Source organism: Oryx dammah, unplaced genomic scaffold (genome assembly GCF_014754425.2).
Source record: "Oryx dammah isolate SB20612 unplaced genomic scaffold, SCBI_Odam_1.1 HiC_scaffold_20, whole genome shotgun sequence".
NCBI lineage: Eukaryota > Metazoa > Chordata > Mammalia > Artiodactyla > Bovidae > Oryx > Oryx dammah.
The window spans coordinates 53,399,964-53,424,298 of record NW_024070204.1 but is presented as its reverse complement, the minus strand read 5'-3'; the positions used below and the strand labels follow the sequence as shown (position 1 = coordinate 53,424,298).

General features: G+C 38.9%; 1 protein-coding gene across 1 annotated transcript in view; it reads right to left on the bottom strand.

Moving 5' to 3' along the window:
• The window catches only part of ZSWIM6 (zinc finger SWIM-type containing 6), a 212,658-nt gene that overhangs the window by 50,561 nt on the left and 137,762 nt on the right, over nucleotides 1–24,335 (bottom strand). The window contains exons 4-5 of the mRNA XM_040262393.1: nucleotides 13,785–13,933; nucleotides 10,078–10,228 (exon numbers count right to left, since the gene is read on the bottom strand). Coding sequence (XP_040118327.1) covers nucleotides 10,078–10,228; nucleotides 13,785–13,933 — 300 coding nt within the window. The remainder of the gene's footprint in view (nucleotides 1–10,077; nucleotides 10,229–13,784; nucleotides 13,934–24,335) is intronic.

The following is a 24,335-nucleotide window of genomic DNA, read 5'->3' as shown; positions in this document are numbered from 1 at the left end:
CTTCTCCCATCACACTCTTCTCCCTCCCATCTCACCCTGGGGGCTCTGTGAGGCAATGTCTGAAACATCCTTCTAAGGGGCAACCATTATTCCTTTCCCTGGGTTCTCCCCAATCCCATTAGCCCATCTAAGCTTAAATGAACCATGACAAGATTTGCAAAGCACCTTGCTAGGTGCCGGCACACACAGAAAACAGCCTAAGTGTCTGCTTCGGTCTTCCCTTGGCTTCCGCTTCTTTCATTCTAGCTCCTGGCAGCCTTGATTCCCCGTGAAGCCCCTGGGAATCACAGATGTCTTAATATAAGGCTTCTCAGACCTCGTTAATTTTTGTATGCTGCCACTTCAGGGTAAGAAATGTTGAAAGGAAATGATCCCCAGCCTGTTTTTCTTGGTTTTCACTCCCTTACTCCTCCTATGTTGTATAGGATGGTACTCTCTAGAGATCCACATTCTAGCAAGGAGACTCCCCTGGTCAGATCTCCCTTTAGCGGCAGTTTCCTGAGGACAAACACAATACTAACTTTTAGGGAGTGAGAAAACCAAGGAGAGAATTTTTCTGAAATTGTTGTGAGGAAGAAGAGTACACATTATACCAATGCTCTGACATTCTTATTAGCCAGGGATGAGAGAAAAAAAATCTACTATCAGTGGACTTCTGTCATAAATAGAAAGACAGCCTAAATGAATGTAACTGGAACTTATTCTTGGTCCCAACAATGCTACTAGCACACTACATGTATAATATAGAACACTAAAATGTAAACAGAGGCAGACTTCAGTTTCTTGGGCTCCAAATTCACTGTGGACAGTGACTGCAGCCATGAAATTAAAAGATGCTTGCCCCTTGGAAGAAAAGCTAGGACAAACATAGACAGCATATTAAAAAGCACAGACATTTTGCCAACAAAGGTCTGTCTAGTCAAAGCTATGGTTTTTCCAGGAGTCATGTACAAATGTGAGAGCTGAACCATGAAGAAGGTTGAGCGCCAAAGAATTGATGCTTTCTAATTGTGATGCTGGAGAAGATCCTGACAGTTCCTTGGACAGTAAGGAGATCAAACCAGTCAATCTTACAGGAAATTAACCCTGAATATTTACTGGAACAGAGAAGGCAATGGCACCCCACTCCAGTACTCTGGCCTGGAAAATTGCATGGATGGAGGAGCCTGGAAGGCTGCAGTCCATGGGGTCACTGAGGGTTGGACACGACTGAGTGACTTCACTTTCACTTTTCCCTTTCATGCACTGGAGAAGGAAATGGCAACCCACTCCAGCATTCTTGCCTGGAGAATCCCAGGAACAGGGGAGCCTGGTGGGCTGCCGTCTATGGGGTCGCACAGAGTCGGACACGACTGAAGTGACTTAGCAGCAGCAGCATTCATTGGAAGGACTAATGCTAAAGCTGAAGTTCCAATACGTTGGCTACCTGATGTGAAAAGCCAGCTCACTGGAACAGACCCCGATGCTAGGAAAGATTAAAGGCAGGAGAAGAAGGGGGTGACAGAGGATGAGATAGGTGGGTGGCATCATCGACTCAGTGGACTTGAGTTTGAGCAAACTCTGGGAGACAGTGAAGGACGGGGAAGCCTGGGTGCTGCAGTCCATGGGGTCACCGAGTCAGACAAGACGGGGGACTGAACAACGCGAGTGTGCTACATCTAACTCTGAGTAAAATCTCTGCAGCCCATCCTCAGAAGGGTTTTACAAAAACACACAAAGGGGTGGTCCTTAACTGTTGTTAAAATCACCCAACTGTACACCTAAATAATTTAGACAATGAATATCATTAATAGTCTCTAACTAGTTAAATAGAATAAGTCATCTGTAAAGATCTCTTTTAATGCTGAGAATCTACTAGTTTCTATTAGTATATACTTTTACATTTTTCTCTTTATTTTTACTCTTTCTCATACAGGGTACTGAATGGATAATTAAGCCCTAGCAGCTGCCATCAAGAGAAAGATGGTTGATAGTATTACACGGGAGCTACTTATCAGAGATTTGCCCACTGTATAGAAATATGCATTCTCTTTTGGGGTTAACTTCTGACCCAAACTAGAAATTACTCTGCCTACTTAAAGCAAGAGAGAATAAACCCCTTTTCCTGTCCCCACAGCAGAACAGAACCCAGAGGCCTCTGACCCGAGAACACAGAGGTCTCAGTTTTAAGGGACAGAAAGCAGGAGAACCACACAACGGAGAAAGAAACCAGGCCCCAGTAATGAGGACTCAGTAGCAGATAGACATTCTGAGAACAGTGCTGGAGGGAAGCAAAGCCTCCTGAGCAATACAATGGACAAAGCCTCTGTATTTAGAGGGAGCTCTGAATAATGAGGGGAAAAACAGAGGCTGAGACAGGAGCACAAACCCCATTTCAGAGCAGGACAGCCCAGCCCATGTGCAGGAGGGTCTGCAGAGCCTATGGACCACATGAGGTAAGGACAGGCCAGGACAGAGACAGTGACCTAAGGGTTTTCACTGGCTCCATAGCAAGAGGGACTAGAAAAGGAGAGCAAAGCTTCCATGTGTTCCATCTGCAGTAAGCAGTTTCTGTATGATTGCTGTTGTTGTTGTTCAGTCACTAAGTCATATTCAGCTCCTTGCGACCCCATGGACTGCAGCACGCCAGGCCTCCCTCTCGATATGCTTATTATATACTGTAATTCTTAATCAATAGCATATATTTGGCTATTCTGCATTATGGGTTATGTGTTTTTTTCAGAGGTTGAACTTAGGGAGCCTTTGAGAACACAAGTGGGTAACTAGACTAGGTAAGATCTGCTGACGACTGCAAACAGGACTGTGGGGCCATGGGTGGGCAGACCAGGCCAGGAAGCTTTCAAAGTGTTTCCTGCCATCGAGGTAAGCTTCACTTTGCCCCTATTCTCCTCTGAGCAGAGAGACTGCCAGGCAGAGAGGAGTACTTGTCTTTTAAAATAAGCTGAGGATGGTGTGTAGCTTAGGGGTTAAGTCTTTGAAGTTACTGACACCTAGCATCAAATTCCTGTTCTGCTGTTGTGACCTTAGGCAATTTATCTGGTCTCCTTATAGCTCAGTTTTCTTGGCTATAAAATTGGGGCTCAAAACTGTCCCTGGGTTTCCCCGGTAGCTCAGCTGGTAACGAATCTGCCTGCAATGCAGGAGACACCGGTTCAATTACTGAGTCAGGAAGATCTGCTAGAGAAGGGATAGGTTACTCACTCCAGTATTCTTGGGCTTCCCTCATGGCTCAGCTGGTAAACAACTTGCCTGCAATGCAGGAGACCTGGTTTCGATCCGTGGGTTGGGAAGATCCCTCGAGGATGGAATGGCCACCCACCCCAGTATTCTGGCCTGGAAAATTGCATGGACTGTATAGTCCATGGGGTCACAGAGAGCGACTTTCATTTCCAGTAACTGTCCCTATCTCAAAGGGTTGTTTTAAGAATTAAATAAAATAATGTATGCATTATGTGCTTAGCATAGAGCCCGATAAATAAGTGCTGGCATCTGTGTTGAGTTTAGTAGCTGGACCACAATGAGGGAAAAAAGCAAAAATTTGGATCCTGTAATGTCTACTCTCTCCTCCTCCCCCCACCCCTGGAATTTAAGCAACAATGAAGACCAACAAGGCTGGACTGAAAATCTTAAAAGACAACATTTTTGATAATGAGATCCCACTGAGTTCTCCTTGTGTTTGCTCATGTTATTCCTTTTTTTCTGTAGTATTCTTATTGAAAGTTAAAGTGTTAGTCACTCAGTCGTGCCCGACTCAGAAATCCCATGTACTGTAGCCCACCAGACTTCTCTGTCCATGGGATTCTCCAGGCAAGAATAATGGAGTGGGTTGCCATGCTGTCCTCCAAGGGATGTTCCAAACCCAGGGATCGAACCTGGGTCTCCTGCATTGCAGGCAGATTCTTTACCATCTGTGCCACCAGGGAATATTGCTTCTTTCCTATAACTCTCCTCCATGAACATCCTGTAAAACCATGCTAAGTTCAGTCTATTTATATACTAATATGTGAATAAATTACTCTATAAAAAGTGCTCTACAGTTCACTCAAGCCTATTCTAATTTCTCATGTCTCCTGGTGGTTGCACCTCTACACTCCCAGTACCATCATCAGCAGTAAAATCAAATACTTAATACATCTATTCTTTCTGATCAGGAAATACAAAAGACTCTGAAAAGAAGGGTTAACAGGAAGGCATCGAAATGGTGTTAAGTGGTAAAATTATATTCTCCTGTGCCCAGGAAGACAACCTGGTAGGTGACGAGCAATCCTGATATGTGGTTCATTAGGATTACACACTACACTTACAGCTACATGGAAATTTCCAAGGCTATACTGACATCTTTTTGCTGCACGGAGACTCTGGGACTTGCTGTTTTCTCCACAGCACTAGCAAAAGTGTATCAACTTACACGGCAAGCTATACTGGAATGCGTTCCAGTTTTCAATGAGAAGCAGTTACTCCTTAGCCTATTTACTAGCCACTGCTTTCCTGGTGGCTCAGCTGATAAAGAATCCGCCTGTAATGCCGGAGACCTGGGTTCGATCCCTGGGTTGGGAAGAACCCCCGGAGAAGGGAAAGGCTACCCACTCCAGTATTCTGGCCTGGAGAATTCCATGAACTATATAGTCCCATGGGGTTGCAAAGAGTCAGACACGACTCAGAAACTTTCACTTTCTTTCAATCAACTTTAAAATGTGGAAAGCCTGAGTTTGCCTTTACCATAAAAACTAAGTATGGGTTTCAAAACAGTGGGAGAATTACTAAGACTTTTGCTTCTAGAGACATAAGATAGCATAAAATTTCTCCACAATTACCTTCAAAGCTAAACCTTTAGAATCTTACTTCTGGCTCTGCACAAGGCCCTCCGGTTATTTAGAGTACTGTTTTGAATATGTGACTAAAGCATAAGTTTTCTTCTTTATTCAAGAATAATGTGGGTAGGTGCAGAAGAGGCTGATAAAAGTGACTATTTATATCTGGGATGATAGCTTGGACAGGGTTCTAGGTCCATGGAGTAGGTGCATGTGTGCATGCTAAGCTGCTTCAGTTGTGTTTGACACTTTGCGACCCTATGGACCGTAGCCCACCAGGCTCCTCTGTCCACAGGATTCTCCAGGCAAGAATATTGGAGTAGGTTGCCATGCCCTCCTCCAAGGGATCTTCCCGATCCAGGGATCGAACCCACATCTCTTACATCTCCTGCACTGGCAGGTGGGTTCTTTACCACTAGCTTCACCTGGGAAGCCACATGGAGTAGGTAATATTTAGTATTTTGCAATATATGCAGTCCCAGTGGGTGGGCTAGGTTCTCTACTACTTAATGTAGATTTATCCTGATTTCGAAGTCCACTGAATCTTCATACCCACTCAATCTATCCAGCACCCTACCAAGGAATATCATTATAACGACTGCTCAATAACAGTATGGGGCTTCGCAGGCGTCACAGTAGTAAAGAATCTGTCTGCCAATGCAGGAGATGCAAGAGATGTGGGTTTGATCCCTGGGTTGGGAAAATCCCCTTGAGTAGGAAATGGCAAGCCACTTCAGAATTCTTGCCTGGAAAATTCCATGGATAGAGAGGAGCTTGGTAGCTTATAGTCCTTGGAGTTGCAAAGAATCAGGCACAACTGAGCAACCGACCACACACAAACACAATAACAGTATACAAGGAAATGCAAACTGAAAAATCTAACTATGGCTATTTCTACTCATACACAGTTAGGTGTCTATATCAAAAGGTTTGAAGAAAACTCAAGAGATACCACCTTGTTCTTATGAACCAAGTGAGCACAGCTCAGAGCAGTAAGACTCTTATGATGGCGGCCCAACCTCTCCCTAAGAAACAAGGTTTTACATGCCAGAGAGCAAAACAGATGACTCAGCTCAGAGGGAAAGTGTTTAAAACCTGGAGGAAAAGTATTACATACAACATATTATGAAAATGAAAATTTAAGGACTTTTCCCTGTGATTAACACTGTAATTAAATCTTATTTAACTGTTTCCTCTAATGACGTCCATTTTAATTAAGTTTTAATAGACTGGAAGCCATAACCTATAGTTTTATGAAGTGAAGTGAAGTCGCTCAGTCGTGTCCGACTCTTTGCAACGCCATAGACTGGGGCCTACCAGGCTCCTCTGTCCATGGGATTTTCTAGGCAATAGTACTGGAGTGGATTGCCATTTCCTGGCAAAGTAAACTTGTGGTCTAAGAAGACATTTAAGCAAGAGACCCATCAACACAGATGAGAGGTTACAATATATTCCCTCATCCCTAAAGACCCCCACAATAATTAAGTGTGCTGAACAGTCAGCCACTAGGGCTAACAGCAGGTGTGCTCACTACCAATCCGCACTGGGCTGTTCCTTGAAATCCAAGGGTTATTTCTGTGATCTGCTTTCCAGAAAATTTGCCTGGAGTAAAGAACACTACTGAAAAGGTATGTGTTCTATAGCTCTAGCAGACATGCGTCATGTCTACCAAACATGCAGCTTTTCCGGCTGCACTGGGGTTTCTGTCTCAAGATTTTAATATATACATGTTCTCACAGCTTATCATGATACAACAACACTCATCTTGAGAAGACTGTCATATGTCTGAGAAAACATCAAGTAGAGAAAAGTAAAATTAATATAGGAAAAACTGATTCACAGGATCTTAATAGAAGGCATCTGAACCTATTTCATACTACATTATGAAAATCACAGCATAAATCAGAAAAATTAACTCAGACCAAATGAATATCATAGGCCTTTATTTTAGAAAAGAACTGAGCATAATTATCCCTTTGTTAGAGAATGGGGCAAAGAAATTGGGCCTATTGCTACCTCATATAAGATTGCATGCATTTATTTGAATGAAAGAAAGAACTAAATGAATAGGTTATTTTTTAAAACTAACTTTGAAACATTAGCACTTGCATTTTAATAAATCACATATACTCAAAAAACTGTAAATCTTGGGGAGGGGGGTATCTGATCCTATGAAAGAAAAATAAAATTTTGTAATCTGGCTGACAATCTGATGCCTCTGAATCTCTCTGCCAAGAAGCAGTTACTTGGCTGAGATACTCTTACTTGTACACTTTCATCAGATTAAGGCTTTCATGCCAGGAATTTTTTTTCTTCTGGTGTACTGGCCATTGCCAGAAATGGACCCATCGAATCCACCGGTGCTAAGGAGTTAAGCATCTGAGATTTAATTTAACAGTTTCAGCTTTATTAAGCTGTCACAGAGCGGCCCTACTTTGATAACAGTAGCTGCTCCAATTATGGCTTGGTTTAGGGTTGACAAGTATAATGATTCATTCGTGGCACATGAGAAGCAATAAAAGGTTGTTTTGCATTACAGCTTTAAAAATGTGGGCACTTTTTTCATTTAATTTGTCACTTAGCTTTTGCTAAGAGGACATTTAAATTGCAGTAAAAGGCAAATGGGGCTTTTAGTTTAAATGTAATCCCCATATTTAAATGATCTGTAATGGTGCAGTGTTGGAGTGGGAACACTATTGTCTCACAGTGGGTCCTGATGGTGACATGTGACATTTGTATTCAGGTCCTGTATTATCCATGTGGCTAAAGGGCTTCCAATTTCATTTCACAGCCAGAAGCCTGCAGAAAACACCAATTAACTTGCAGATCCCATTTGCCGACAAAACTCAGCCTCTTCTCAATGTCTGGCATCTGGCAGCGCTCAGCATTTAATTCCAAAGCAGAGCCTTGAAGCAATGTGAGCCCTGTGCAGGGGCACAAAGTCAAATTCCCCCATTTTCTTAAGAAGCAAAATCCTTTTCTTTTGTAGTCCAGAAGCAACTTTTAGTTAATTTTTTTGGTGAATGACATTAAGATGTGAGAGCTACTGTTACGCCCACATGAGATTCTTCACAGAACTTAGACCTCATTAAAATGGCAAGTGACCTCTGCTCACCATCCCAGTATGCAGGAGAATTTATAGCAGTCCAGTAATGACTGGATGGCAGGGCGGAGGGTCGGGGAGGGGTGGGCATGATTTGTGAAAAAAGAAAACACAGGCCAAGAATATGTATTCTTCATCCTGGACTCAACTCAAAGAACTTGTATAAAGCCTGGTCCATAATTAGAAAGTTAGTCCATCAGAGAGTATAACAAGAATCAGCTAGTGAAAACTTCTGCCTAATGAGAATTAAAACTTTTGATTGGGGGTTGAAGTATATAATTTTCAAGGCCAACCTGCAAAAGTGAAATACAACTAATGGATTAAATGTAAACACTGAAATTTTTATTTAACTGTATCACTTGTACTTTTTTTTGGTAACCAAAATATTTAGTTGATATTTTCTAATTAGTTATTCGTAATTTTAAGCTTCTTTTACTAACAGGGCTCTTTAAATTTTATTCATCTAATATTAATCCAATAATTTTTCCTGAAATGATTCCCTTCATTATAGTTTTTTTAAATGTTAATCCTTTTTACTGCCATAAACCAACTAGTCAATTCAACACTTACTGTAGACTTACAAAACTGAGGAGTCTTTACTTATAAATCACTCAGTATTCTATAAAAATTTTTGTTTAAACCACACATTACACTTGTGTTCTCCAACTACCACACTGAGCTCCCAAACATTTCCTGCCAGGATACTGAAAGGATCCACAAGAGTTACAGACTGATTTAAATTCTGATTGAGGGAAAGGCCACTAACATTACTTCCGGTGACCCAAGGAAAGTACTAAGATTAAATTATTATAAGACACTTAATAAAAAATACTTCGGGAAAAGGTCAACAAGTATCTTAACACTGGGGAATAGCAGACACATGTTTAAAAACAAACAGGAGCTGTCATCCACAAACCTATTAACCTGAACACACATCCTATTAATGGGAAAAAGGAAACTCTGATGTCCAACTGTTTACCATCTTGCTGTATAACCTTAAAGGGTCACACTATGTCATTTTGTGGAAGTTTCCTAACCTCCTCAGACTTTAGTTTCCTTATCTGTAAGCAGTGCATCTCAAAGGTCCCTTCCAAACATTATAACTGGTATCTTCACAGACAACAGTCTTTCTTGGTCTGGGCATGGGATCAACAACAGCATGATGTGGTCCATCAATAGCCAAGAGGATCACAGAAGGTGAAGGTATGAAGCCTTCTACTCTTTAATTTCACTGAAACTAGAAAGTGAAAGTGAAAGTCATTCAGTCATGTCTGATTCTTTGAGACCCTATGGACTATACAGTTCGTGGAATTCTTTAGGCCAGAAGACTGGAATGGGGTAGCCTTTCCCTTCTCCAGGGGAAGTTCCCAACCCAGGGATTACACCCAAGTCTCCCGCATTGCAGGCGGATTCTTTACCAGCTAAGCCACAAGGGAAGTCAAACTTTCTAATAAATATCCAGAACATAAAATTAAAACAGGCACTGACAAAATATTTGCCAAAAATTCCATTTGTCACATACGGATTTCTTAATAGACAACAAATTCATTATTAATTTCTCTAGCAATGAGTACTGAGTAACAAGAGTCATCTCTGCAAATTTCTCAGTAAACACAAGTAGTGGATTTCTCATTTTTTTTCCACCACCTGCTGTATTTACATCTTTACCACCATGGATTTGGAAAGCAATAAAAATTATAGAGTTTGCTGTGACTTTTCCATTCTGACAATCAGTAGTTCATCTAAGTTGAGAATAATTTTAAAAAATGACGACTCAAGTTACTTTCAATAACTTTAATGTAAGTAAAAGGGAAAACAGCCAAATTCCAGCTGAATTGATTACAATATTAGTTTGGAAACGAATAATAAATTCTATTGTACCAAATACCTATCTGGAAATACACATTCCCCACCCCGCCCAAATACTTAAAAGCAGATCCTGTGCTTGCTTCCCTCAACATCAGACAATTCCCCCCAAACGGTGCCAAGACTGATTCCTGCAAATGTTTCATTCTCCCTGTCCTAGCCAGTGTACAATGGCGACAAGTTCATATAAGAGCAGCTCTCTCTTCTGCAATATTCTGACCATGCTTTTTACACTTTCTATCCCAGTCTTCAGCCACACACAACTCAATGGCAATCCATCAGAAGATTTACACTTACCCAGCTCATCCCAGAGCTGCCTGTATTTGTCAGTCATTGCAGTGCCTTGTTGCCTCCAAAGTGACAGACGAGGGTCAGCCATGAATTGCTCTGTTATCAAAGTCAACATTCGGGCCCCATTTGAGTCCCTCATCTTCAACATCTCCCGCACCTAGTGGGGGGAAGAAAATACCTTCAGAAAAATGTTAAAAAATGAACAGTAATACAGAGACAGAACACTACTTCTTTGGGGAAGGAAGTTAGGGGGGTGGTGGTGGATTCTTTTAACAGCATCCTTTTTAAGCAAACAAAAGTTGTTAAAAATAAGCCTCTGTCCTCAATGGCAATTTAATCAAAGAATGACCATTAATTGTTTTAAAATTGCGTTTTGGAAGCCACAAAAGAAAAAATAAATTGCCTAACCTCCCAATTCCCCCCTAAAAATGTTTTTGCCAGACTGCAAAGCAACAATACCAAAACAAACAAGACAAATCGCTTGGTACCTTCGTAACTCCCCGACTGACTGCACGCACCACCAGAGCAATGGAGTCTAAAGAAGTGTACCAAAAACTTTAGAGATCTTCTAAACTGATCTAATGATGTTTATAGTAATAGCATCTGTCCTTCATTTTTTTTTTAACTTTATTCACATACATACAATTCACCAATTTAAACTGTACAATTCAGTGGTTTTTAGTATATTCAAGCACAAGCTGTACAAGTCCTTTGTTTTTTGAGGTAAATTAGTAATTGCACTAGATTCTTTCTCACCAAGGGTTTCAACATAAAGAGCAACACATATTTCTATTCATTCAGATGAGACTGTTTTTGCAATGGTAAGAGGAAATGTTCAGGGCTGTGTAAGTTCAAGAACTCTTGCTCCAAATGAGCAATCCTTATAGCAGAATCATAAGTGACTTCATAAATTAACTCTGCTTCTCTGCTTTGGAACATCAAGCTCTGTCCATTATTCTTCTGTTATAGTTCCCAAATAAATGAGAAAGCAAAGAAAGAAATATAAGGCTAAGTTGCTCTACAGGAAATCCTAATGAATCCATCCATTCCTAAAGCGTGAAATGTTATGTGTTCAACAAATAGGAATCTAAGCTGAATGCCAGTTCTCTGAACAGGAAATTAGTAGAGCAAGGTCACAAGCAGTAGTCGAGAGGGGAAGAGTCCTTTTAATCAAAATTCTTTCTATGTGAAAGCCAAATGGAGGAGGAAATAGTAGATCTTTAATAAAGCAGCCTAAACCTCTAGGTCAATATATTCTACCTCAGGCCTGTACCCTGAGAAGTAATGGAACCACCTCTCCACAGGCTTTAGAATTTGAGTCTTATAGAGAACTTGAATCCACTTTTACACTGAATCACAAGAGTGTGCTTCCAGGAGGGCTGTTTCAGTAATCTTAAGAAGTACTAAAAAGCAGAAAGAAATGGAATTGCCATTTGTTGGACATCTTGCTGCAGAGTTTTACATTTATAATTCGCCTTTTAATCTTCACAACAACCATAATAAGTAGGGCAGATTATAACACTGATTTTACAAATTATAAAGCCATGCCTCAGAAGTGAAGTAACTTGTCCAAAGGACAAGAGGAACAGCTGGAATCAGAATCCAGATCTGTCTTAACTCTGGAAATTATGCCATTTTGAAAATTAGATGTTGCTGTTACTTCATGTAACATATATAATGTGTACATCATATATACATAGATAAAAATAGCAATTGCAGGCCCATCTAATTCCTCTTTCACATTGCTTCCACTAGGCTGCAGTGTACTTTCTACTGATATGAGAATGTAAGAAATACTTACTGTGTGTCTAAATACACCAAACCTTTAATATTACCTCTTTAGGTTATAGATTTAATTTAGTATTTATTTCCCTGATGAATTTCTAACCTACTACTCAGCAACAGCAATGAAAATAAATGCTTTACTACTAAGCATATAAACCCAGAACTATTAACCAATGCTCAAGTTCATCTATATAGCCTAAAGGTAATTAATTTCAGACTGTGGACTCTGACGCATTACAAGAGTTTGAAGTGCTATGAATTACCAAAGATTCATTAAGTCATGTGAAATAATTTTAGAGTTAGATGTATTCTTGAAAGTGAAAAATGAAAGTCACTCAGTCGTGTCTGACTCTTTGTGACCCTGTGGACTGTAGCCCACCAGCCTCCTCGGTCCATGGGATTCTCCAGGCAAGAATACTGGCGTGAATAGCCACTTCCTTCTCCAGGGGATCTTCCTGACCCAGGAATTAAACTGGGTCTCTTGAATTTCAGGCAGATTCTTTACTGTTTGAGCCACTACTATAATTCTTGAAAAACTGGCAATCTATATATGGTATGTGAGATAAAAGTTTTTTAAAAGGCTGCACTGCATGGCATGCCGGATCTTAGCTTCCTGACCAGGGATGGAACCTGTGCTCACCAAAGTGGGAGCTCGGAGTCTTAACCACTGGACTGCCAGGAAAATCCCGGGCTAAATCCTTATTTAAAGGGTTTTCATTAATCAGAATACACTAGTTTTTGGCCATAAGCAGTAACAGTTTACTTTAATTCTTTTGAGAAATGGCAATCCACTCCAGTATTTTTGCCTAGGAAACCCTATTGGACAGAGGAGCCTTGTGGGCTATGGTCCATGGGATTGCAAGGAGTCAGACATGACTGAGTGACTAAACTTACCCACAAAAGGTTTTAATTACTATGAATATGAGAGAAATTGTTTAACAAAAGTATCAATGAACACAGTTATCTGTTCCTTTAAAACCAATCTGAATTCATTATCTATAATGATGGCTGCACCCTCAATGAAAAGACATTGCCTTAACATTATTTAAAAAGCATTTTATCCAGTATTTAGAAATGTGTTCATGGTACTAAAGTTCTGTGAAAAGCAACAGACACAGCTTCTGTTCACAATGAACTTATACTGAAGATAACTTTTGTCTCTTAGGCAATCAAATGTTTGTGATGAAAATTAACATTTACCAAGACCCAACTACTGTTAAGACACCATTATCATGCAACATCATAATCACAACAACTAGAAAGGATATGCTATTATTTAACTAAATTTATACATGAGGAAACTGACTTAAATAACTTGCAAAGGTATACACACTCAAGATTTTAGAACTGAGATTTAAACCCAGGTTTCTATTTCTCCAAAGTTTATGTTCTTGAAACTAATTTTAAAATATTGACATTAAACTAATTTTACAAAGCATATCTTAAGGACTATATTCAAATTTATGCTCTATTTGGGAAAAATAACCAGAAAAATTAAAAAAAAAACTGAAAAAAAATGGCATTTCAATTAATATCAAGCTATTTTTAGTATTGAACAGTTTTTCAAAATTGTATAAAAACTAAAAAAAGACAAAAATGGCCCATATCTTACCTAAAGACATTTAAGTAAATTAATGCTTGCATTACAACACAGAAGTCTCTAATGGTTGATTATAACTTTATTTTTTTTTCCCTTGGGCCATGCCACTCAGCTGACAGGATCTTAGTCACCCCTGAACAGGGACTGAACTGGAGCCCCAGCAATAAAAGTGTGGAGTCCTAACCACTGGACTGCCAGGCAATTCCCATTTCTTAAAAAAAAAAAAAAAAATTTACAAAGCAGCCTTTATCCTTTTCTATACATGGTCATATATACTTTCTACAAATGTATATATTTAGAATATTTCTTTAAAAATAAAAAGTCATACCTTTGCAAAGAGCAAATTAAGCTGCTTCCCTGATCCGTGGTACCCGCCCTGGGAAAGGAACAGTTTAACCTGTTCTTGAACCTGCTCTTCATCTAAGTGCCAGCAGTTTTCATCATCTATACTAGCACCTGCTGTTGGATCAGGAGCACCTAGAAATAGAAAGAAAAAATAACACATATGCTAGATAAAAACTCTGTGCTAACAGGACTCTGACAATAAACTTGAAAAGAATTAAGATTCTCTACTTTTTGCCTAAATACTTTTTAATCCAATCTCAATGTACATACAAATGTATGACCGAAAATAAGTGTGAAATTATTCTTTTATATGCAGAACTTTGCTGATCTGTGCTAAGCTGAAAGGTAATGACTTAAGAGCTGAGACGTTTCCGTTTTTTAACATCAGAGACGGTACATGAGGGGATGAGTTTACAGGTTCTCTAAAGAATAAAAAAATTAACAAAAATGTCTCATTGTAAATATATTGTGTTTATAAAACTCTGCTGTGTAGACTTGTTAGTAAAATGTTTTTCAAAGACACTAGAAAAATATGAAACCAAGTAAACTCAGCAGAGAATTTCTTTACTCTGTTAATTCAAGAAGGTTTCACCATTATTTGCTGCTGTATAAACTACATGCTGACATAAGTCTTTAGTTGCAGAAAACCAAAGATTAAAAAGGGAAATCAAGCCACTTGGGAACAGGCAGTGCAGCTGTTGTACTAAACCAGGTTGTAGTATCACCTTGCCAAACTGTGTAAATATTTTATTGCTGAAGTAAACACAAAAGATAACATCTAAGTAACAGTCTGCAGACTACCTTAGAAATTAAAATTACCCAGATATTTAGGCAAGTGAAAACTGTTTTATATTTATTAATAAAATAAAATGGTATTAAAGGCCTAAGATTCATTAAGTAATACAAAAACTAATCTAAAACCTCTCATTAATAGTGTTTCATCTGCTTATTAAGCCCTAAAAAAAAAATCTGTAGATATGGTTCCACACTTCTTTTAATAATCTTACCCAGACTCATTTGGCCAAGGAAATAATCACTAACATGTGCTTGGGACCAGGTTCCATTAGTCTCTAGGAGCAAGAATAGGTCTGTGAACCTCCCTGAAAAAGTGTGCATTCATTCATTCAGCCAACATATTTACTGAGAGCCCTCTGCTAGACTCAGGGATGGAATGGGGTACAAAATAGAATTCCTGTCCTCATAGAATTTACTATCTTGTTCAATGGCTTTCAAACGTTTTTGACTAAGAGCCACAATAAGAAACATAATTAATACCATACCCAATACACCTGTGTATCTAGACACTTACATGAACACATCTATTTATTAATCTGAAGCAAAAGTATGATCAAAAAATATCCTTTCTGTAAAAGTGAGAAGGTCTGATATTTTCTGTACTATTTCACTTTTTAAAGGCTCGTCTTAATTTTTAAAGCTGATTTCATAATGAATAATGGGTTGCATCTACTACCATAGAAACACTGCTTTAAGTGTGTGAAACAAATACCAATGTAATCACCCATACAAATATATAAGAATAAATGAATTGTTCATAGAAGAGCACAAAGAGCCAGGAGACGGTATCAGAGAGCTCTGACCTGGCCTCGGATGGGCAGAATAAGCATATGGAGCTGAGATCTGTTAAGCAGATTAGAAGAGAACTCAAGGCAGGAAAAGGAAGCTCTGAATCTACATGTGAGACTAAGAGCTTAGGCAGAGGTCCCGGGCAGAAAGGAACATGGTGTGTGGACGAAACAGAAGATACATGTCCACGCAACTCAACAGCAGAGGATGAGGGCGAAGAGCAGCACCAGACAACTGGAGAACAGAAGAAGGGGCAGAGAGCACTGCCAAGGGAGGGGCCTGGCTTTTCTCCCTGAAAGTAACGAATGGAAATTCACAACAAGGTCATGCCAAGGAGAAAAGAATACTCTAGGAAGTAAAAGATGTTCTGCTCTGAGACACATCAATTTCAACAGTCCTACCACGGAGTATTAAGCAGCCATAAAAATGAATGTGAAGATTCTTTATGTACTGCAATGGAAAGATATACCTGAGATATGCGCGATCAGGGAACTCAGAGAGACATGGTTTTCTGGATTATACAATTAGATAAAACACTGGACAACTCACTCCCTGATACACAGACCACCAGAGCAGGATACAGATTTTATTATTGTTTTTTTTTTTTTTTATTTTGGCCACACCTCTCAGTATGCAGGATCTTAGTTCTCCGACCAGGTATAGAACTTAAACCCCCTGCAGTAGAAGCTCTGAGTCTTAACCACTGGACCGCCAGAGAAGTCCCTTAGTTTAGTTTTAGATGTGGTGAATTTGAAGTACCTCTGACATACTCAGCCAAGAAGAGGGGGAAGGATTTAAAGTACAGAGCTAGATATACTATCGGATGCGGTACAGGGTAAAAAATTGTCTAGGATGGAACCATACAGAAGGCCAACATTTAAAGGCTGGGCAAGAGCCACTATCAGCCAATCAAGTACTGGGAGGGATGGGAGGAAAAGGAGGAGGGAGAAAGATATAAATACATTCCACTCCTACCAAGGAAGGAAATCCTATCAAAAATGAACTACTGCTCAAGTATCATCACATGAATTAGATTTCATTTTCTTCTCACAATGTCCCCTGGAGGTGAGTATAGCTCACGATCCCCTGTCTATAGAAGGAGAAACACAGGTTCAGAGTGGTTATGACCTGTCTGTCCACAGCCCACACTGCCAAATGCAGTCTCCCCGTTCTCTCCCCTGCTGAAGAACACATCCCAGAACCTTGGAGTTCAAGGTGAACCCTGAAAGCATCAGGCAGCGGTTATCAACCATAAATCAAAGAAAAATTTAAGGAAGAATACTGGGATCTGTTAGCATGTTTCTTCTTTACAGGGAAATTTAAGCACACACAATATTGTGAAGAGCTAATTAACTACTGGGGTTATATCTGTATCCCATTGGGATGCACAACCCCTAATCCAGCTCACTTCTTTGATTCTAGAGAAAGATGACACAGACACACAACTGCACAAGGACAGGCCTCTGTTTCCTCAACCCTAGTCTTCTATTATGTAGGAATAAAAAATTAAGTAATAAAAATTAGAAATCTTCTGTGACTATGCAGAAAACAATTTAGTCATAAGAATGCACACAAAGGTAATTAGTTGATAAATAAAACATAAATTTACTCTAAACACAACTCAACATTATAGGAAAAAAGACATGTACACTTTACATTATACACCAGGAAATTCATGTTTACAACAACCCTCCCAAAAGAGGAAATTTATTTATTAAACTTTAATGCTAAAGTCTAAACGCTTAAATCCTAACATGTCATGATTATATGCATTAAAGTATTGCCTAAGCCTTGCATAAAATGTAGATGTGCAAGATTTATTTCTACTTGCTAATGGCTATAATCAAAGACAAACCTCTCAGAATTTCGCTTTGAGAAAGGCAGGCAAAGAGAAACCTAATTCAAGCATTTATACATTTGCTATTAGATATAACCCACATTGGGCAGGAACCAGAACCTGGATATATAAGTTAAATGGTCCTTTAAAGTATTTTAAAACTATCATATTTTTTACCCTTATTTATATTTATAATTATAAACTCTGTAACTTTTACAACTGTGTAATTAATCTTTGTGAGCATTTTATGACTAAAGCTTAATTTTACAAAGTTTCAAGCCTTCAGGGAAAGTGAAATTATCTGTTGAACACAGTGCAACGGTTTTATTGGCTCTTGTTCCCAGCCAGAGTGTATGAATTCGATTCACTCTCCTACCTTGGTTATATTACGCCATAGGAGGAGAGCAAAGGAGAGTTCATGAACGTAAAGGACTACTGTCCGTCTCTGGCCTTCCCTGTCTGCTACTTGATTTGGTTCTGCTTTAGTTTTGATTTACTCCAGTATCAAAACTCTTACCTCAGCAGTTCTCAAGATCAGGAGTGTATCAAGACTCCTGAGGCACACTGTGAAAAGTAGATGCTTAGGCACCACTTCAGACCTACTGAACCAGAATCCTTGCCACAGATAACATGGCCGTGGAGATGGGAAGTGCGGCTGGAAAACACAATTCTGTATTTGGAGGGAATCTTAAACATGGTGGCACATTCTGGATCTTTGGATTGAAAAGTATTCAGGGTCCAGTGTACTCACTAAAGTACACTAAATTTTTTTTTTAATTAATTTATTTATTTTTAATTTTTACTTTACAATTCTGTATTGGTTTTGGCATAGATTGACATGAATCCACCACAGGTGTACACTAAATTTAAGACCTATTGAGTAAGATATCTGTCTCTTACCACAAAAACAGTCATTTCCAAGCACTGGACACCACCAAACCACACTGCAAATTTTAAACTGAGATATTAAGACATATTCAATAACTGGTTTATGCTACATTTGGTATGTGGAATTATTCACAGCTTTGTATTCTAGTGGGGAATTTAATTATTTCTCTTTTCTTAAAACTGCTGGAAAACAAACTCAAACAAAAAGTGAAAGGCTTTAGTTTACATCTTCATCTTAACTGTGACCTAACTGCCTCAATACCATGGTTGACCAAACAATGCTTTAAGCATTTATATTTAAGTAGCAGTGCTCTTTTATTGTTGTTGTTAAAATTAAATTGTCAAATTCAGTCTATAGAGGAAGAATGCAGGAAGCAGATGTTTACACTGCAGAGGTGATTAATTCAGCCTCTTTTGCAGGACCTATAAAGGAATGCCATCTCCTACAGTTTTAGTGCCTGCTATTAAAGATAGGAAACATTAAGTCTGTGGCTTAAAAAGACAGTGGTACACCTGTCTTACAAGCTGAAGGCAAAAATTCTGACATCAAACATTGGCACTGAGAGAGAAAAGACAAAGCAACAAACTTCAGTGATACAGGCTTAGAAGAAAAAAAATCTTTCTTTAGCAAGGATAAGAACTAGAAGACCACTGAAAAATAATGTAACAATGTATCCTGAATAAACACACATGAGAAAAGCTTTAAATTTTATTCTTACTGAAATCCTCATTTCAGGGCAATAACTAACGTCTTCGTTTCCAAATACAATTTTGTGGTAGCTGAAACAGCCAGATCCTTCATCACCTATTCTCAGTGGTCAGTCCATGTAATTCTACTGCCATGATGCAGTGTGGTGTCCTCTCTAAGAGCTGTTAGAGGACAACCTGTTTAGCCTGGAAGCTAATGACAAAGGGAGTCCTGGCATGCGCCAGCCTCTGCTCCCTCAACAAGCCACCTTCCCTGTAGCTAAATGCCAAAGAAATAAATAAGCAGCACTGTAATCAGGATATAGCTCAGGGAACTCAAATAGGCCTGTCAAGGTTTATAGCTCCTCTTCTCTTTTCCTCTCACCTGACTTTATTACTCATCTCTTATTATCTTTTAATTTACTTCAGAAGTTCCAGCGATATACTTATTCACGTACAGAAATAATCATGTATTTTATATGGATAAAGAGCAATAAAACACTTGTACATTCACTAATGCTCATTAAAAAATGAAGAATATAAGCATAGAGTGCTTAAGAGTTAGGTCATTTTCCATAACCTAACTAACAGATGTATTAATATATTAGCAATTACTTGGTACACAAATAATTAAATGCAAAGTTCTCAGAAAGGCTCATTTTTACATAACCTGACTTCTGATTTACTAAAAGAGATCGACTATGTTTGCAAGGTTCAAGAATGATTTGCTCAGATTATTTTCAGAGATTTTTTTTAAAAACTTCACAAATATTTTCCTCAACGATATCACTGCCAGCTGAAGACTCACGTCAACTGCCACATCACAATGATGGATAATAGCAACTTAACTTTATTCCTTTATAACTCTCCTGACCTTATGAAATAGGCACTCTTTACAGACTATGTTTTACACATAAGAAAACTAAGCCCTGAGGAGATTTAGTTCCTTCCCTCCACTAAAAGTGCTGGAAAGCAAAGGGACTAGAATTCTAATGTAGGCCGTCTAACTTCTAAGCTCTTAAACACTCTGAGTACTCTTACAGTGCAAGGGGCGAAAAACCTACAGGGAGGGAGACGGGAACAATAAGCTCACAGAGCCAACATGGAAACTTGTTCTCGTTCAGTCGCTTAGTGCTGTTAGACAATTTGTGACCCATGGACTGCAGCACACCAGGCTTCCCTGTCCTTCACTATCTGCCGGAGGTGTCTCAAACTCATATCCACTGAGTTGGCAATGCCAGCCAACCATCTCATCCTCTGTTGTTCCCTTCTCCTCCATTCAGGAGAGAGGGATGGTGAGGAAACTGATCACAGCTGGTAACAAGCCACTGACAATTATGAGAGTCGGGGTAGTGTCAGAGATGACTATAGGGTATGAGAGAAGGCACGATTTGGAGGTAAAAACAGAAAGGAAAAGAGTATCGAGCTAAAGTAACTTGGCTGCTTCTGTACTACCGTATCAGGTATACCTGCTGGGTCAGAGATGTGACGCTTCCCAAAGATTACTTCTCTTCTGCTAAAATGAAATGTTTTTCCATATGAAGATGGTCATGTGTGCATGACTGTATATTTCAACAATTTTTTAGAAGAAATTTAAATCATACTATGAAAACATCAAGTTCTAATTAAAACTTAATGGTAAAACTGGTCATTTTTGAAGGGAAATTTGGCAGTAATTACAAAACTCAAAATGCCCATACCAATTGTTCTGGCATTTCTACTATTAACTAAGAATCTATTACTCAAAAGCACTTGCACAAATTCACACATACAAAAAGAATGGTCACAGTAGAATTGCACATAGTAGAAAAAAATGAAAACAATTTTGAAATCATTTGGTATGTTAATGATTAAACAGACCCATAATATGTAATACTACACAGGACTTAACACGGTAACATACCTTTTTGTACTAGTAAGATAAAGTATTCATGATGTATGAAAAAAAAAAAAGAAACTACAAAAAAGTTTTAAACCTGTTTTTAAAAAATTACATACTTGTGTGTGCACCAAAAAACTGCCTCAAAAACTATAAACCACACTATCAGCAGTGGCTGCCTTGGGGTAATAAGGGAGTTACTGGAGACTAAGACAGCCAGTGAGTACTTGTCTTTTTATCTTCATTTACTTCTATACATTTTTCAACATGTATTTTTTTTTTTTTTTACTTTTAAGTTTCACACTACTGCGCTTTGAGATAGCACATTTAAAGCAACTTTAATTCTCTCCTATAGATTTGCTAATTAAATTGACCACCACTAGTAGGTCATACCTTTGTTTCACCAACTGTCAATGCCAAACATTCTACCATAGAAAGGATAATGCTTGTAATAACCAAATTATCTCCCTAGGATAAACTGAAAAACTGGGTGCTAATGCAAGCCCAATTACATGAATATGACCATCCACAGGGAAACAAAATGAAGAAAGATGTGACATGAAGCCTCCATCAAACGACTCCAACTGTCACTCACTTATATTTGGAACATAGGTACAAGAATAAATCTCCAGATTCTAAGAAAACAATTTAAAAATTATATGGTTACTTTTTTAAAAGTATCATTGATTTACAACATTATATTAGTTTTAGGGGTTCAGTATTTTTATAGACAACACTCCATCAAAAGTAACTACACGATAATGGTTATAATTCCCTATACTATACAATATACCCTTGTTGTTTATTTTTTAATATACAGTGTTCTGTATCTCTTAATCTCATAACCCTAATTTGACCCTCCTCCCTTTCCTCTCCTCTCTGGTAGCACTAATTTGTTTTCTTTATCTGTAAGTCTCCTTCTACTCTGCTGTATACATTTGTTATTATTATATTTTAGATTCCACATATCATTGATATCATAGAGCATTTGTCTTTCCCTGTCTTGAATTATTTCGCTAAGCATACTGGCCTCTAGGTCCATCCTTGTTACTACAAATGGCAAACTTTCATTACTTTCCTATGACAGAGTAGTATTCCACTTGTATTCATACACCCCTCTTCTTTATCCAATTGTCTACTGATGGACACTTTAAAGTGAAAGTGAAAGTCGCTCAGTTGTGTCTGACGCTTTGTGATCCCATGGACTATGTAGTCTATGGAATTCTCCAGGCCAGAATACTGGAGTGGGTAGCCATTCCTCTCTCCAGGGCATCTTTCCAACCCAGGGTTCGAACCCAGGTTCGAATCCTCTGCATTGCAGGAGGATTCTTTAGCAGCTGAGCCACCAGGGAAGCTGGGTTGTTTCCAAATCTCAGCTATTCTAAATAAACAGTGCTGCCGTGAACCCTGGGGTGTATGTACCTTTTCAAATTACTCTTAATTTTTTTGCTGCATATATATCCAGGAGTGACTCCATTGTTAAATCTATTTGTAGGTTTTTGTTTTTTTTTTAAGGAACCTCTGTACTGTTTGTAATGTAATGCCTCTAATGTAAGTGGCTGCACCAATTTACATTCCCACCAACAGAGTGTAAGTGTTCCCTCTTCTCCACATCCTCTCCAACATTTGTTATTCGTAGACTTAAAAAAAAAATGATTTATGTACTTAGGGCTGTCCTGGGTCTTTGTTGCTGCACAGGGCTTTTCTCTAGTTGCAGTGAGCAGGGGCTCCTCTCTAGTTGAGATGTGCAGACTTTGCATCACGGTGGCTTCTTTTGTTGCAGAGCACAGACTCTAGGGCTTGGGCTTCAGTACTTGTGGCACGTAGGCTCAGGAGTTGTGATTCTCAAGCTCCAGAGCAGTCTCAGCAGTTGTGGCACACAGGCTTAGCTGCTCCACAGCATGTGGGATCTCCCCAGATCAAGGATCGAACCCATATCTCCTGCACTGGCAGGCAGACTCCTAACCACTAAGCTACCAGGAAAGACCTGCTATTTGCAGACTTTCTGATGATGGCCACCCTGATAGGTATGAGGGTGCTCATACTATTACTCATACAAATTACTGCTCATACGAATTACTGCTATTTTAATTTGCATTTCTCTAACAATGAGTGGTGTTGAACATCTTTTCACGTGTCTATTAGCCATCAATATTTCTTTTTTGGAAAAATGTCTATTCAGGTCTTCATTCATTTTTTTGAATGGGTTATTTTTTTTGATACTGAGTTATATGAGCTATTTGTATATTTTAGATATCAATCCCATGTCAGTCATATCACTTGCAGGTATTTTCTCCCATTCTATGGGCTTATTTTTTTGCCAATGGTTTCCTTTACTGTGCAAAAGCTCTGAAGTTTAATTAGGTTCTTTTTGCCTTTTTTTTTTTTGGCCTTAGGAGACAGATGCAAAAAACATTGCTACAATTTATGTCATAAGTGTTCTGCCTATGTTCTCTTCTAGAAGTTTTATGGTTTCAGGTCTTACATTTAAGTCATTAATCCATTTTGATTTTTTTTTAATGTTGGAAGAACATGTTCTAATCCCTGTTTCACATGTAGCTGTCCCGCTTTCCCAGAACCACATGTTGAAGAGAATGCCTTCTCTCCATTGTATATTCTTGCCCCCTTTGTTGTAGATTAATTGACCACAGGTCTGTGAATTTACTTCTGGGCTCTTTATTCTGTTCATTAATCTCTGTGTCTGGTTTCTGTACCAGTACTGTGCTGTTTTGATTACTGTAGCTTCGTAGTATAGTTTGATGAGTGGGAGGGTGACAGCTCCAACTTTGTTCTTTTCTCTCAAGATTGCTTTGTCATTCTGCATCTTTTGTGGTTCCATATCAATTTTACGCTAAAGCCTTTGTCTGTGTGGATCATAACAAACTGTAGAAAATTCTTAAAGAGAAGGGAATATCAGAATATCTTATCTGTCTCCTGAGAAATCTGTATATGGGTCAAGAAGCAACAGTAAGAATCTTATTTTGAATAACTGACTGGTTCAAAATTGAGACAGGAGTACAACAAGGCTGTTTATTGTCACCCTGTTTATTTAACTTATATGCAGAGCACATCATGTGAAATGTCAGGCCGGATGAGTTACAGGCTGCAATCCAGATTGCCAGGAGAAATATCAACAACCTCAAATATGTAGATGATATCACTTTAATGGCAGAAAGTAAAGAGAAACTGAACAGCCTCTTGATGCGGGTGAAAGAGCTGGCCTAAAACTCAGTATTTAAAAAACTAAGATCATGGCATCCAGACCCATCACTTCTTGGTAAGTAGAAGGGGCAAAGGTGGAAGCAGTAACAGATTTTCTCTTCTTGGGCTCTAAAATTACTATGGATGGTGACTGCAGCCATCAAAGTAGAAGAAAACTGCTTCTTGGCAGGAAAGCTACAACAAATCTAGACAGTGTATTAAAAAGCGAAGACATCACTTTGCCAACAAAGGTCCATATAGTCAAGACCATGGTCTTTCTAGTAGTCATGTATGGATGTGAGGGTTGGACCATAAAGAAGGCAGAGCACCAAAGCATTCATGCTTCTGAACTGTGGTGCTGGAGAAGACTCTTCAGAGTCCCTTGGATTGCAAGGAGATCAAACCAGTCAATCCTAAAGGAAATCAGTCCTAAATATTCACTGGAAGGACTGATGCTG